General features: G+C 37.8%; 1 protein-coding gene across 3 annotated transcripts in view; it reads right to left on the bottom strand.

The window, feature by feature from the left end:
• The window catches only part of ppp1r12a (protein phosphatase 1, regulatory subunit 12A), a gene marked incomplete at its 3' end in the record, with an annotated part of 54,971 nt that overhangs the window by 31,857 nt on the left and 8,932 nt on the right, over positions 1-14,182 (bottom strand). For all 3 annotated transcript variants that reach the window (XM_014013780.1, XM_014013782.1, XM_014013781.1), the window contains 1 exon segment: positions 1,451-1,581. In XM_014013780.1, coding sequence (XP_013869234.1) covers positions 1,451-1,581 — 131 coding nt within the window.

Below are 14,182 nucleotides of genomic sequence, written 5' to 3' on the forward strand. Positions count from 1 at the left end.
TTGTTCGGCTTAACTCAATTTGATGGCTTACAGTCCCACTGTGGGCTTTTAAACCAAGCTTGCGAATAAACAAAAAGTTGGTGACACCCAGGGCAAACCGATTCAGCTCTGTTTAGCAGTTCTTGGGTATTGTGAATGAGAAGACAGGAAATAAAATGGGTTTAGTGAGAACTCTCAGCCCACAATGGGTTTTTGAGTTTCTCTCAGCGAAATGAAATGTCTCCATTAGTCACAAATATCCGCACAGCCACTTGACATTTTCACAAAATGTTCAAACAAATGACTTTTTGTTTTCAGTAATACTGGCCCTCCGCTGACGCTGTGCTCCTGAGGTCAACTCACGGACTTCTCTGATCTGAGAAATGAACATTAAAAAAAAACACTAGAACACATAAAAAAATATATAGAAAATCTTGCATGCACATTTTCCAAAATATTAAAAACAAAACAGTATGAAATTACAGCCTAATTTCCATGCAGCACGTTTATTTCTCCTCAGCTGGTTGCAGATTTTGGGAAAACAAAAAAGTATATAAGCCTCGTGCCAAGTTCCTGTAATGTAACACAAGTAAAGCAGGTCAGCACACCCTCCCACTATGCTGAACAATGAGTCCAACTGAGCTACTTTAGCCCCTTCAGTGCGTTTAAATATCTTCTGATAACATCTCGGTGTTGTGTTTTATGCCCTACGAGCCATCTTCTTACTTAACAAAAAACTTAAGGGCAAGAAAAACCCTGGAGTGCTGTCCAGATGTTGTGAACCCTCATCTCTTCATATTTGATCACATAACTCTGACTTTACACAATCACACATGTACAATCTGTGCAAGGAATTAGTCAAAACAATGTGTATAAAAAACAAAAAAATGGTGCAATCAGAAAAGATCCGAGTGAAGTATTTATGCAAGCCTCATTAACATCTGACCAAAATACTTTACGGTGCTTAAACATTAGACACTGACACTTATTAAGATTCAGCTGGCACCAAGTTGTTTAACCCTAAGTGGTGCTGTGAGTGGGTTCTCATTCTTTAAACATCCTTGTGAGACGATTGTTTAAAGAACAATCTCACATGGGAACACAATGCTGCAATTCATCAAGCTTAAATTGTGAAAGTGAGGTTCAGAACCATGTGACATTTTCACACATGGGCTGTTCACCAGAGGTCAGATAGTAAACCTACTGAAAAGACTGTCACGATGAGAAATTTTGCTTGGAAATTATCGCGATACATGATAATATTCTAATGCACCGTGTTTCTTTCAGTGTTGCAAGAGAGGTTTATAAAATCTGGCAACAATTTTTACCACAACACTAAAGTTGGAAGTGAAATAAACTGACTGGTCTTACTGCTCCTATATTTTTTGTGCAGTGGTGAATAGTGTGACTAACAGGATGTAAAAAGATTGTGCAGAAATGTAGTGACTGATACTGATTCTGAGAAACTCACTCTGCTATGTCTAGGTAACCGCAGGAAGCTGCAGCATGGAGGGGGATCCAGCCCTCGTTGTCAGGCTGGTTGATGCTGGCTCCGTGTTCCACCAGGAACGTCACCATGTCAATGTTGTCGTCGATGCARGCCTGAAAGACAGAAATTAGGGTGAGAAGAAGAACCAAACCCGCAAACGTCTTGCGTCTGGGTGATTATCGGTGCACGAGTGTCCCCGCGCTCACATGCAAAGCTAGCCTGTTTTACTGCTGCGGATGGATTGCCATGTGTCTCCGAAACTGCTGGGGAATGTAGGCAGCTGGAGCCTTTCAAAATGCCTGCACATAGCAGGGCTGCTTGAAATACCACGTCACGTAACGGTACTGTCAGATGTGCTGAGTTTATATCCTGCTAATTTATGAAAAATAAAAAAAGGCTTTCTGGTGTACTTCACCTAAAGGTCATCTGCACATTGTGTGATAAATCAAACTACTAAAACTCAAAACACTACTTTTCTTTTTTTCCCCCCTCTGTGCAGCTGTTAAATCACTTACGTAACCATTTTTACTCTGAATAGCTCAAATTTTTCCAATCATTAGGGGCTGTGCTACTTTCTGATCATAGCTAAACATCTTAGTAGGTTTCCTTTCTAGGTTGGTTATAACACCTGTATCACTGTACATAAACCTAAAGAGTAAGGCTAACTCACCAATCAGATGATCATAAAATCAAGTATAAAGATAAATGATGATTGTATATTTTACTCTCCAGTCACAATAAAACGTGAAGCATGTTCGACTTATCCTTGAATGAAACTAAACTAGTCCAGGAGCACAGACAGGAATTCGTCTCGTGAGGAATTCCATTCATTCAAGGGTTCCTCAAAGATCCCAATCATTTTCTTTGCAAAGATAATACAACTATGCAAATCAAAATTTTGCGGAAATGCGTCAGGGCACATGCGCAGCCGGGTTCCACAACCAGATTAACACGAATTTACATGCACGCCGTTCGGATTATCAATCGGCATAAACCACCCCTCTTGGTCCGATTTCAAATTACTTACGATCGAGTTGAATCAAATGAGATGTTTCTGATTGGTGCATTTATATGACAAATTTTTATTTTTTGTAGTTTATTCCAATACTTAGATGGAAACATGGTTAGTGGCACCGTCAAGAAATRAAGTTGCATCATTAGTGAGAATGAGGTGGATAAATTCTATTTTGAGATGTTTTAAACATAACGTGGGATGTGGTTAAAGTTCATCTACATTGTGATCCTGAATTTGTGCTAAGAAACTGAGATTCAGTTTTACATTTCATAAGTAGGGGAAAGGTCAACTGTAATACAAACAAGTTGAAGGAAATTCTTTGCATTTTGTATTGTGGAAACTATTTTATGCCAGTCGATTCTCTACATTCCATTTTTGTTCCAAATGCTTTTTAAACAAACGTGACCTGTTGGAACATTTGTAGCCTTCTTAACAGAAAGCATAAAGGGCTCGACACACGGGAGGCGACGTCGCTCGCTCTCCATTCATTTCCTATGGAGCCTGTGCYGTGAGGCGACAATCGCTTGCCCTCCTCCAGCTAAGCGACCGGCAAAAATAGTGCATGTGAAATTTCGCGCTCATACATGTGCACACACGAGCTTGCGACGTGACATATGAAAGTTGAAAAATGTTCAACTTTTGTCGCTGTCGCTTAGCGTACAACCAATCAGCGAGGGTTTCATTGACTGACCAATGAGAGGAGAGTATGCTACACACTGCAGTTAGCTAACACTTTCACCAAGTGATTACTAAAAAGCTTTGTGGGAATTTATTGGCACCAGGGTGAAGTTTATGGTAAGTTTTTCCTCATAAAACTGTTTCTTGATGTGTGTTTGTTTTTCAATATCATTAGCATCGCAAGATTTGTTTAGTTTACACYTCRGTAATGCACWKCCSCCTTCAGAGTCAAGAACCAATCAAATTTTGTGAAGACAAGCAACCTGAAAGAGCGCGATTCGCAACGCTGCGATCACTATCGCTTCCCGTGTGTCGGGTTTCACCCTGGCTGCGATGACAGCCGTTAATCGCTGTAGTTTTTCGCTCCCCGTATGTCGAGCCCTTAAGAAAACAATGAACTCGCCCCACCTGTAAATAAGTTTGATTTTGCAACATTTTGCAAAGAAGCTGCACGATCCAATGTCTTCTGCAACTAGAAGTCAACACATCTGAAAGCTTAAAAARTTACTGGGTATTTTAAAACAACAGGCCCTCACATAGACTTGTGTTTCAATTTGTCCACTCAAACCAATTAGAAGACAGGAACTACATGTAACAAGAGTGAAAGAGCAACAGCTTTATTTGCCGTCATGCCTGTGATGGAGGAAATAATGTACAATCCAAACAAAAATGAAGGGGGAGAGCCTGAAGTATTTAGTGCACAAAATCCTTGAGGTTAAAAGGTTGTCTCATGTCAAACACCTACAATAAGGTGAAATTCAGTGCAGTGGTCATGAAGTCCTAGAACCTTAAAAAGAAAAAAAAGCAAATCTCTCTGGTGAGCCTGCAGCTATCATTTCAATCGCTCATTAAATGAATAACTACAATTGAGACGTTGTAGTAAACAAACCCTTGAAATCTGAAAGGATTGCCACTTGGTTATAAAGCAAACCCATAAATGAACACTGAATGTACAGTCTCTCTTTTCTCGGGTTGCGATGACAACACAGGCATCCAGAAGAGAAATAGATACACATGGATGCACGCCGGCCTCCCGTTCAGGGCACACGACTATCTGGCTGGAATCCTTGTCCAAATTTGGGCCGTTTACAGCACCAGAGGAGAAGAGAGTGCCTCCTAAGGGCTCTGTGAGCTTATCTGACAGTTTGTCTGTATATTTGTATACGATGTACTTCATGAATTTGTGATTAATGATTGTGGTTTGATTGCATGTGGGTGCACAGGAACAGAGTGTCTTAAGCCAAATCTGACAAACTGGGGTTTATCTGACTTTGCTACAGGCTGTGCAACATCCACATCTGATCACTTGTTCTTGGAAGGTAGAAGACTTTAAGCTTGACATGTTAAAACACTCTGTCTAGTCATGCAAGACGTATTTTTTCCAAAACTGCTCTCACAACTTCCTGCTTCAGGTGGAGAAAAAAAAAAAAAAACCCACGCAAACCCATATGTAAACAGACACCCTTGATCATTCCCTGCACACATTATCTCTTCAGTTTTTTTGCTTGCCTCGTCGTGGAAACATGGCCCTTAAGGTGAATTCAGAGATGCTGGCAGGGGCCCCCTTTCCCACGTCACGTGTTCCTTTCTCTGCAGCCCAGCTGAAGCAATCGCGTAATGGTTGTAATTTTCTGTGGTTGACAGGTGCCGGAGTTACAGCTTGCATCAAGATAATGCTTGTGATGACTGGAGGGGCAGGAGAGGGGTGCTCACAAAGTATCATGGCTTCCTCATTATTTACAGAGCATCGGAGAATTTAAACACTCGGGTCAGGGAGTTCACTTCCTTCTACCCTACAGAGATGAGCCAAAGGTCTGGTAGTAACCTAAAACTTTGTCAACTCATATCCTACATCAAATATCAAAGATTTCAGGAAATTGAATTGGCATTGAGAATTGTGTCATTATTCCTACGCCAAACATCACAGGCATCACCACCTCTAAGTAACAAAAGACCCGTGCTGAGCTTGCATGAAAACATTCAGACGTGACGCGAGTGCCTAAAAAACATTTACGTAACTATTAAACCTGTTTAGCTAGTGTGCCTCAAAGGAAGGACTCCTTGTAATAAAAGGAAATAGGATGGATAATAAGCTGAATAGCTGCACACATTTGTGTTTGGATTTTGGAGGTTTTTTGGTTTTTGAAAAAACTTTCTTCATGACTATCTCAGCTTTGCATCCCTCCTGATTGGCTTCAAGAAGTAAAAAAGCACAATAGCAAAGCTACTAAATGCATTTAAATATGTTTTGTGCAAAGACTTACTTCAAGAGACTTATGTAACCAGCAACCGGTATGTGTTTCTGTTTTGTTTTTGTCTTGTTGTGTCTCAGTTCAGAGGCTGCATCCTCGCTGTGCCCCGCTGTTGGATGCTTACGTCACTGCCACGCGTCGAAGGGTGTCCCAATTTTTGGGCCCCGTCTCATGCGGACAACGAATGAAGGCTGCATCTGACCATCCTTATAAAACCGATCACTGTAGTAACAGGGTAGTGTGTGATCACGCAAACATACGTCATCCAAATACTAGACAGTCTCATTTCTCAGTCGTTTTATGCAGCCTACCTGGACTGCGTGGGATCTGGCCTAAGTGGGCTGTGGTCTAGATAGGCTGGAGCCCCCCAATTGGAGCTCAGCTTTTGTAGAAGAAAAACTTCTCCAGAGTTGTAAAATAACTAAGAACAAATACTTCTTTATCAATCAATCAATAACTTRATTTTTGGTAAATTTTTCACATTAAACATTAAAAACAACAACAACAACCAAAACAGAAACAACTTCTTTACTGTACTTAAGTAGAATTTTTGGGTATCTATACTTTACTTGACTAATTATTTTAAGCCTACTTTTTACCTCTATTTCTTACATTTTCACACAATTATCTGTACTTTCTACTCCTTACCAAGAAGTAGAAAGTTGTTACATTTATTTCATTTTTGCTTGTTTTCATTCCAGCTTTTTATTGTAAAAAAACTATCCATATAAATTGTGCCTCCTAGATAGAGTGAATTTAATTGTGGTTGAATGAGAAGTATAAATATATAACATTTTGATATCATATTAGTTTGTACACAAACAAATCATGTCACACTCCAGCAGGACATAATCATTAACATAAAAGGACTTCACTTAAGAAGTATTTGTATTTCATGAATTATATTTTGCATTTGACCACAGCCCTCAGATAGATTTTCATTTTGGAGAAAAGGTTTGGGCAGCCTTGATATATTTACATAAACTGAAACAGCTAGACTAGTGCATCCTAAATTTAACATTAATTAATTATTTTAATATGACAGTCATTTCTGCAATTTTTGGGGAGGTCACCTCCTAATAAATGTCATTACAGAAAAACTGCTCATTTTAAATCAATACTTTTACTTTTAATACTTAAGTAGTACAAATATCAGATACTTTAAGACTTACTCAAGTAATATTCCCAAAGGAGACTTTAACTTTTACGTAAGTCAATTTTTAGTAAGATACTTGTACTTTTACTCAAGTAGTACTTTATACAACACTGAAATTCTCCTGATAAAAGGTCAGTGGTATTTTCACAACAACTCGTATACCGCATGTAATTCTAAATATTTTACWAAAAAGCCCTGAAAATGCCTGCTCGTCTCTGAATGTGATATTACAATGRAGTTAAAATAGCTTCCCTAGTGAAAGAGTCACATTAGTGAATTTGTATTTATTCTGTACATGGAGACTTAAAAAACACTAAGCTGGTCATCAAAACCAATTCATCACATAAAATATTGAACACAACTCCATAAACAAACAACCAGCTTGTGAGAAATAAACTGAGTTATTGCAATTGGTTCTGATAAAAGCTCCTTTTAAAAACAGAACCTGACACTTCTAGGAAGTTGATGGAACAGCAAAAAAATAATAATCGAGCCCCAATCTAATCAGTTAACACAGGACGCTCCAATTAATTGGTTAATATGGTTTAAAGTGTGATGTGTGGCTTTTCTTTGAAACCATTAATCCATTAGGCCTTTTGTCATTTTAGCAAAAAAAAAAACAACACAGAAATCATAAATTTAAAACTGACTTGGTCTGAAAAATCAGGTTGTTAATGAGAGGCCAAAGTTGAATTAGGTGATATTTTAAATGTACAACATGTAGGCTTTAAAATCGCTTGGAGAAAAATAGTGGAAGTATTTCACCCACATCCTCAGACAGTAATAAACCAAGACTTAAGTATTTGCATTATCAAATCCCATAAATCAAATCCCAATCCTATCATTAACATTTCCTTTTAAAATTGCTGTAAAGAGGGTCAAAACACCACCAATATCCGTATTTATAATGTAAAGAATTACTAATGAAAATCATATAGTTGTAAAATGCATTTAAGTTTAGATTTATCCACACTTACTTAACAGAAAAAACAATTTACTTCCTTTGCTTAAAACTATTCAAAAAGATRGCTCTTACAAACATACAAAAAATAGGTCATAAGACCTAAAATAATCAAACAACTTGGAGCCATCAAATCTGACAGACTTTGTTTTGATAAAATACACTTCTGTAACTTATCCTATAAGTGTGTTTATCAATGCACCCATGCTGAGCTGATATAACAGTGGTTAATCAGAATAAAGTACAAAAAAATCATCATATGTGATGTTTAATCCTAAATATTGTGAAGGAATTTAAGCCCTAATCTCCCTTAGAACCAAAAAAGAAAATGGACCAAGCCATCGTCAGACTGGGCCCACCATGCATCAGTGACGTGCATTTAAGAAAAGAGGCTGTTGCTACAGCAGCATGAAGCCAAAAATGGAGCATGGGTTAGGGCATTTTTTGTCTATTTGTAAGGAACATAAATAAATAAAAGGAGGACTTAATTTTAAAGTCACACTGGGGTTCCATGGATATCCCCTAAAGGCTTTGCTTGAAGCAAACCACTGAGAGACAACATCAACAAACTAAAGAGTTGCCATTTTTTTCCAAGCTCTTGTGGGCAAAAATTAGAATAATTCTCATGACCTTTGAAAAGTACCTTCTACTAAACCATTAGATGCCATATGCTGCTACCAATTTTAAATGTTTTTTAAATGATCTCCTTTCAATTATTTAGATTTTTTAAAAAATGGCAAAAAAACGTGAAAGTACAGGGATGTTGCTGACACTTGAAGACCCCTCTATTCTTTGACAGTCTTTAGTTACACCTTTAGATTGCAGGGGGGAAGTGTAACTCAACAATGTTGTAGCACACTACAAATAAATCGTTTGGGAAATCTTTTTCAAAATGCCCCATCTGACCTACATCTGTTATCACACCCTTGAGACGCAATGCCTTTATAAATTGACAACACAGAGGTACATAATGCTTGGATACTGTGTTAGCAGTTATTGTATAGTTTCTATAGGCTGCCACAAAATCATATTATACCAAATCAAATGAAACTGACATCGCATTCATGAGGTTGTGACAAAAAGAACAAGACAACTTAAAACCAAATCGATGGTAATATTTGTTTTTCCTCAACACCCAGTCATCGCACTACCATTCCATGACAAAAACACACACAAAAAGGAGATATAGTATTATCTAGGGATGTGTTGGCAGACTATGTCTAACACAATAGCAATGATTTGAACAATTTTAATGCGCTTATAATGAGCAGTTTGTGCAAATAGAATGAGATGCCATATTGGTACTAAAATAACCCAGACTAAAGGAAAACAAATGGTGACATCATTTAAACTGATTATGAAAATCTCCACATCAAGGATTGCTTGTTTTGCCAGGTTAAATACAAAGCAACAAATGACAAAGTTACCCAAAATAATGTAAACAGTTGGGATTGAGTCACCTTTAATGAAGCTATGATGTCTTTTGCGAATAAAAAAATGACGTGCAAAAGAAATGGCAGAAAACAAGGATAAAACACAAACTTTAATAATTTCATCATCTATTACTTCAGTACTCTTTTTTTCGCTTCTTTTTCTGCGTACATCACATGAGAGAAATGAAATTTTTTGCTAGGAAATAGATGACAGCCAAAACTTTCTAGTATTTGACAGGAAAAGGATGAGATCATTTAGGCTTCTGGGTGAAATCCAAAACACTGCATGGACAAAATAAAGACCGCTGGTGAGCCAGCTGATGCTAACAATGGGTGCACAACACATTTGCAGAAAACCGATAATCTAAAAATAATATTTAAATTAAAAATAAAACTTTTGAATTGGCTCCTGATCAAGCACAAGCTTCCTCCCATATAAAGCAACAAAATGAACAACAAAAAAGGAGCTTCTGCTGGAGCTCAAAGCTCATCTCTTCTGCTTTACTGCTCTCCACTCAGTACAACTTTTCTCTGAAACCACCTAACCAGTACGAAGTGAGGCACTGGACTAACATACCAGTGAAGGAATTCCCAGATAAGTAATACTCCTAGCCTAGGGGCTTCAGGCCTCTGCACTCTGACCACTCCTCACGAGCGACGTCACCGGCACAGAGGAGCACAGCCACTTCCACAAAAGGAATTCCTTCTGGCTGCCTGCATGTAAGTACGAGTGCATTATGTCTGCTTTTATAGGTCTCTGCGTTCGACGGGTCAATGAGGCAAAGCGTGCACATTTAAAAAGTAAAACAAAGTGTCGGACATTTTAAAAAAGAGAGAAAATAACTAATGAACCCATTTATGATCAGAGCAAAATTGTGTTTCTTTGGTGACGTGGTACATCTAAACATGAGACAAAGAACTCCCAACGCGTGTGCAGTTGGCAGAGTTTGCAAGGCCAGAGGGTATGAGGGGGAGGGTCAAAGCACTGCAGGGTGACCAGCTGGGTCCCATAACTAGATGAGCTCTGTTTGGAGCTGTAACCAGACTACAAACACTCACATAGCCTTTGCCTTCAACCCTCTTGCTGCTGCCGCCGCTGCTGCTACTGAGGACGACCATATATGGGCCTGGGATTCCCATGGAAAAAGAAGACCAGGATTGTGGAAGAGAAGGGGGTGGGGGTGGTGGGGATAAAATGCCAGCGAGATTTCAACTGTACGTTTCACTGGGGCTTTCGCTCAGCGCCAAAAACAATAGCCCCACTTGAGAGCCAAGTTTGTTTCCATGTGGTGGGGACAAAGGTGAGAGGTGGCACTAGGATGAACAGGCTGAGAGGTCATACAGCCATGAAGAGAAACAACTTCTGTTGGTATTCTCATACAATGGGAGCCTTTATGTGGAAGCTTCTAAAAAGGGACAGAGAACAGAAGATAGCTCAGGCAGCGGTCGCTGACAGTCAGTCGACTAAAGAGGCAATAAACATGAGTCACAGCACCACACTATGTCACACTTCACGCCAACAAGCTCCAAACCCAAGAGGTCAAATGAATAGCACGGATGCCAGCATCTGCCTAGTAGGCATGACAGTAATTAACAACCTTTGCCAGCATAAACATGGATCATGGCTACCAGAACTAGCTCTACAAATAGTAGTAGACTAAAACAAATGACCTAAAGTAAAACTAACAGACTTATCTTTATAGTAAACTTCTCTGAGCATGTTCTATTTAGATGCTGCAACAGTTGTGGCAAAACAAGTACAGTGCAATGCTTTAATTTAATTAACATTTAATTGCACACTTTTTCYTGTGATTTTAGGTAAAGCACAAAGCAAGTTGTTGGGCAGATGTGTAAATAAACGCATCTTTACATGTGTCTGTGTTGTGCTGGGATCAGTGATACAAGCAGAGGGAGTGAAAGAAGCAGGCTCACTAGTGGAGCCTCAAAGAGGAAATGAGAAAAATAAACAGCCACTTCCTGTTCCTCTCTGGCCTGAAATCTCCAACACAGATCCCTTCCTACCGTCACCTTGTCTGTATATAGATACAAAAAGGAGTAAAGTCTTGAGTCTTAAAACCGACCAAAAGAAACCAGGATAATATATGAGTTACACCAATATTTAATTTCCTTTTGGGATTAATAAAGTATTATTGAACTGAATTAATCCTTTTTTAAAATAAAAATACATCCAAGAAACACTGCCAACTTCATACTGAATTACAAAATACTGAAATTTTAACATCTAACCACCAAGTACAACTTAAACACTTATGATAATCAAAATACATTAAACACAAAGGATGAGCCATAAAATGTCTTTGACCTACATATTAAGAGATCATAAATTAAAAAAAAGGTTACATACTGAATTCTTCATGCTCTATATAGCAGCCTTGGTGATTTAGGTGCATAAATTATTCACTGAAACTCTATCAACACTGTGGCATGATTAGACTCAGTGACCTTACAGTTATGTTCAATGAAACACAGAAATAAAGCTTTGTTTAAAGCGTACTCCAACACTCACTTTAGGACATAATGAATGGATTAAGGTTGGTGACAAGTCTGTTTAACACGTACTGAATTAAAACCAAGGGGTGCACCAATAAATTGGTTGACCAATTTATCATTGCATCCCTATTAGATTTAATTCAGCACATTTTCTAATTTTGGGAACTTTAGATCAAAATATCTGCTTCGGGTCCATCCACAACTTTCCATATATTTCACAAATCTGTCAATTTCATAAGCGATTTGAAGGTAAAAGCAGTTATTTTCAATATATTAGTTTAAAATGGTCACCAATAGGGTTGTAAGAAAATATCGATACACTGAAATATCGCGATATTTCATTTCCCGATACTGTATCGATATTCTAAAGCCCTGTATTGATTTTTTTATTAAGGTTTAAAATGTCAACTTTCCTGCCAGCTGTTCATTTTTATGTTGTAGTTCAGCTCTGACCACTAGTTGGCAGCAGTGAGCCAGCCATTTGGCTACTCCACCTTTTGAGGTAGAGGCTGTTGTTTTGGGTGACCATATTGTAAATTAATGTTAAAAACTAAAAGCTGCAAAAAATATATTTTCAAACTATTTATTGTCAAATTTAGTCTAATAATTGAAAACATGGATGAAATAAGAAAGATGAAACAAATAAAATAAAATACATACAAAGCAGAACACAGCTAAATGTATCAAAAGCATGTCTATGTTATAATAGAATTTTCTGAGACAATTAATTTTGGTTTTTCATTTTTTCCCCGTAAGAGGTTTTTATTTAATAGAAATTTTGGACAAAAAAAATCGCAATATATCATAATATATTGCCTTGCTTATAGTATCACAATATATCGGGATATATCGTATCGTGACCCCTCTGTCATGATAGTATCGTATCGCCAAATTCTTGCCAATACACAGCCCTAGTCACCAAACAATATTTTTATTTATCTCAATAATTTGAGCTTTTACCATCCAGCAATTTTTTTTTCTTACTGTGGCAGGCCTTCACATACAGATCATAATAATATACATGATGTGACTCAGAAGACAAAGTCCAAGCCCTACCACTGACACATATCTGCAAACAGAGCATCACCTGCATGTGCTCACTCGCAGGCACAGCCATAATGATGCAACACAAGAACCAGCAGGCTCATTCGCTTGTTTAGATACTCATATCCATAAAGTACCAAAGAAGTCTTGGGGAGTGCATGTTTCCAAGCTTCAACTGACTAACTGGACGATTTGTTTCGAAACGTGCAAAAATGCAAACTTCTTCTGAGAACATTGTGTTTCAAGTTACTAAACTGTAAACACAAAGTTCTGTGTAGTAAATTTACCATTTTTTATTACATTCTTCATTTTGTCAGCAGAAAATGCAACCATTTAAGGAATAAAACAAACGCTATAACCTTGATTTCCTCAGACAACGGGACGAGTACTCTCTCCTCTAATGTGCTGTTGATTCTAGAAGACTATAAGTTATTTGTGAGCTCTGGGTCCAGGTGTTTTTAGTTCTAAATACCAGCTCGTAAAAAAATAAATAAATAAAAACACGTTCAGTGCAAGGAGTAATACTGCCGTCAAGCAAAAAACAGCAGAAAGGCTTCAAGAAGACCTGGCTAAAGTAGAAGACAGGCACCGAGTGCCACAGGGTAGGAAAAAAAASAAGTTGAAGTCATCCTACAAACATTTCACAGCAGCTCAATAATATGCAGAGGTTGGGAAAAAAAAAAGAAAAGAGCTGGTAATGAATTTGCTAAAACATCTGACAAGATCATTAAAACAAACATGTTAGCATTTATTTGAGGCTGTATATCATATCTTCAAGCTGTTAAACCAATCCACAATAAAATGAAAGAACAAAAACGGTTTCAGTGTAATAAAAATTGACATCAAAATGTTTTAAATTAGAATAAATTGAAGCAACAGTGCATACACTTTTTTATGTACAACCCAATAATGAGATTCTTCCTATTAAAGCTGATAAAAACAACACATTTTCATCAATCCAATTTGGAGCGAGGTCATGTCTCTGTCCAGTTTACGCGGCAAGGCCCATCTTCTGAGGAATTTCATCTTCCATTCCCAGGTGAACTAGTTCCAACCTGCAGCAATACTTATGAGCAGAACTTCCCTGCAATTCTCATTATTTCAGATTTTCTGGCAGGAATGCCCCTCATATATTCATGTTGCATGTCCATACTGCAGTCAACTGCATCTATATTCTAATATTTGGTAGATGCTACTMTGTAGCTCTTCAGGTCAAAACATTCAATAAGCTTTTCTGAAAGTTTAACTCAAGGCAGTACATTGTGCAAAGTTGATGAGCTAAATAACCTTCTAATGAAGACGTGCAATGCTGAAGCTAAATTGCTGCATCTGTAATAAATGTCAGGTATGCAACTACAATTAACTGGAGTCGCTATTTCTATTGTCCACTCTCACCATGACTCGCTTTCACCCTGGTCTGCATTATCTTGATGGTTTTAGATAAACTGTATTTATTCATGTATAATACTAGAAATTTAACCCTAAAAATCATCCATAAAGTGGGGGGATAGCAGGGCTGCAACTAAGGATTATTTTAATAAATCGATTAATATGTCGATTATTTTTTCGATTAATCGGCCAAATCTTTAAAACGCTTAATTACCTGAATATGAGTAGATATAATTTAATTTCATTCCTGTATAAATTAGGGATGCAGGTTATCG

This window comes from Austrofundulus limnaeus, unplaced genomic scaffold (assembly GCF_001266775.1).
Source record: "Austrofundulus limnaeus strain Quisiro unplaced genomic scaffold, Austrofundulus_limnaeus-1.0 Scaffold106, whole genome shotgun sequence".
NCBI classification, from domain to species: Eukaryota; Metazoa; Chordata; class Actinopteri; order Cyprinodontiformes; family Rivulidae; genus Austrofundulus; species Austrofundulus limnaeus.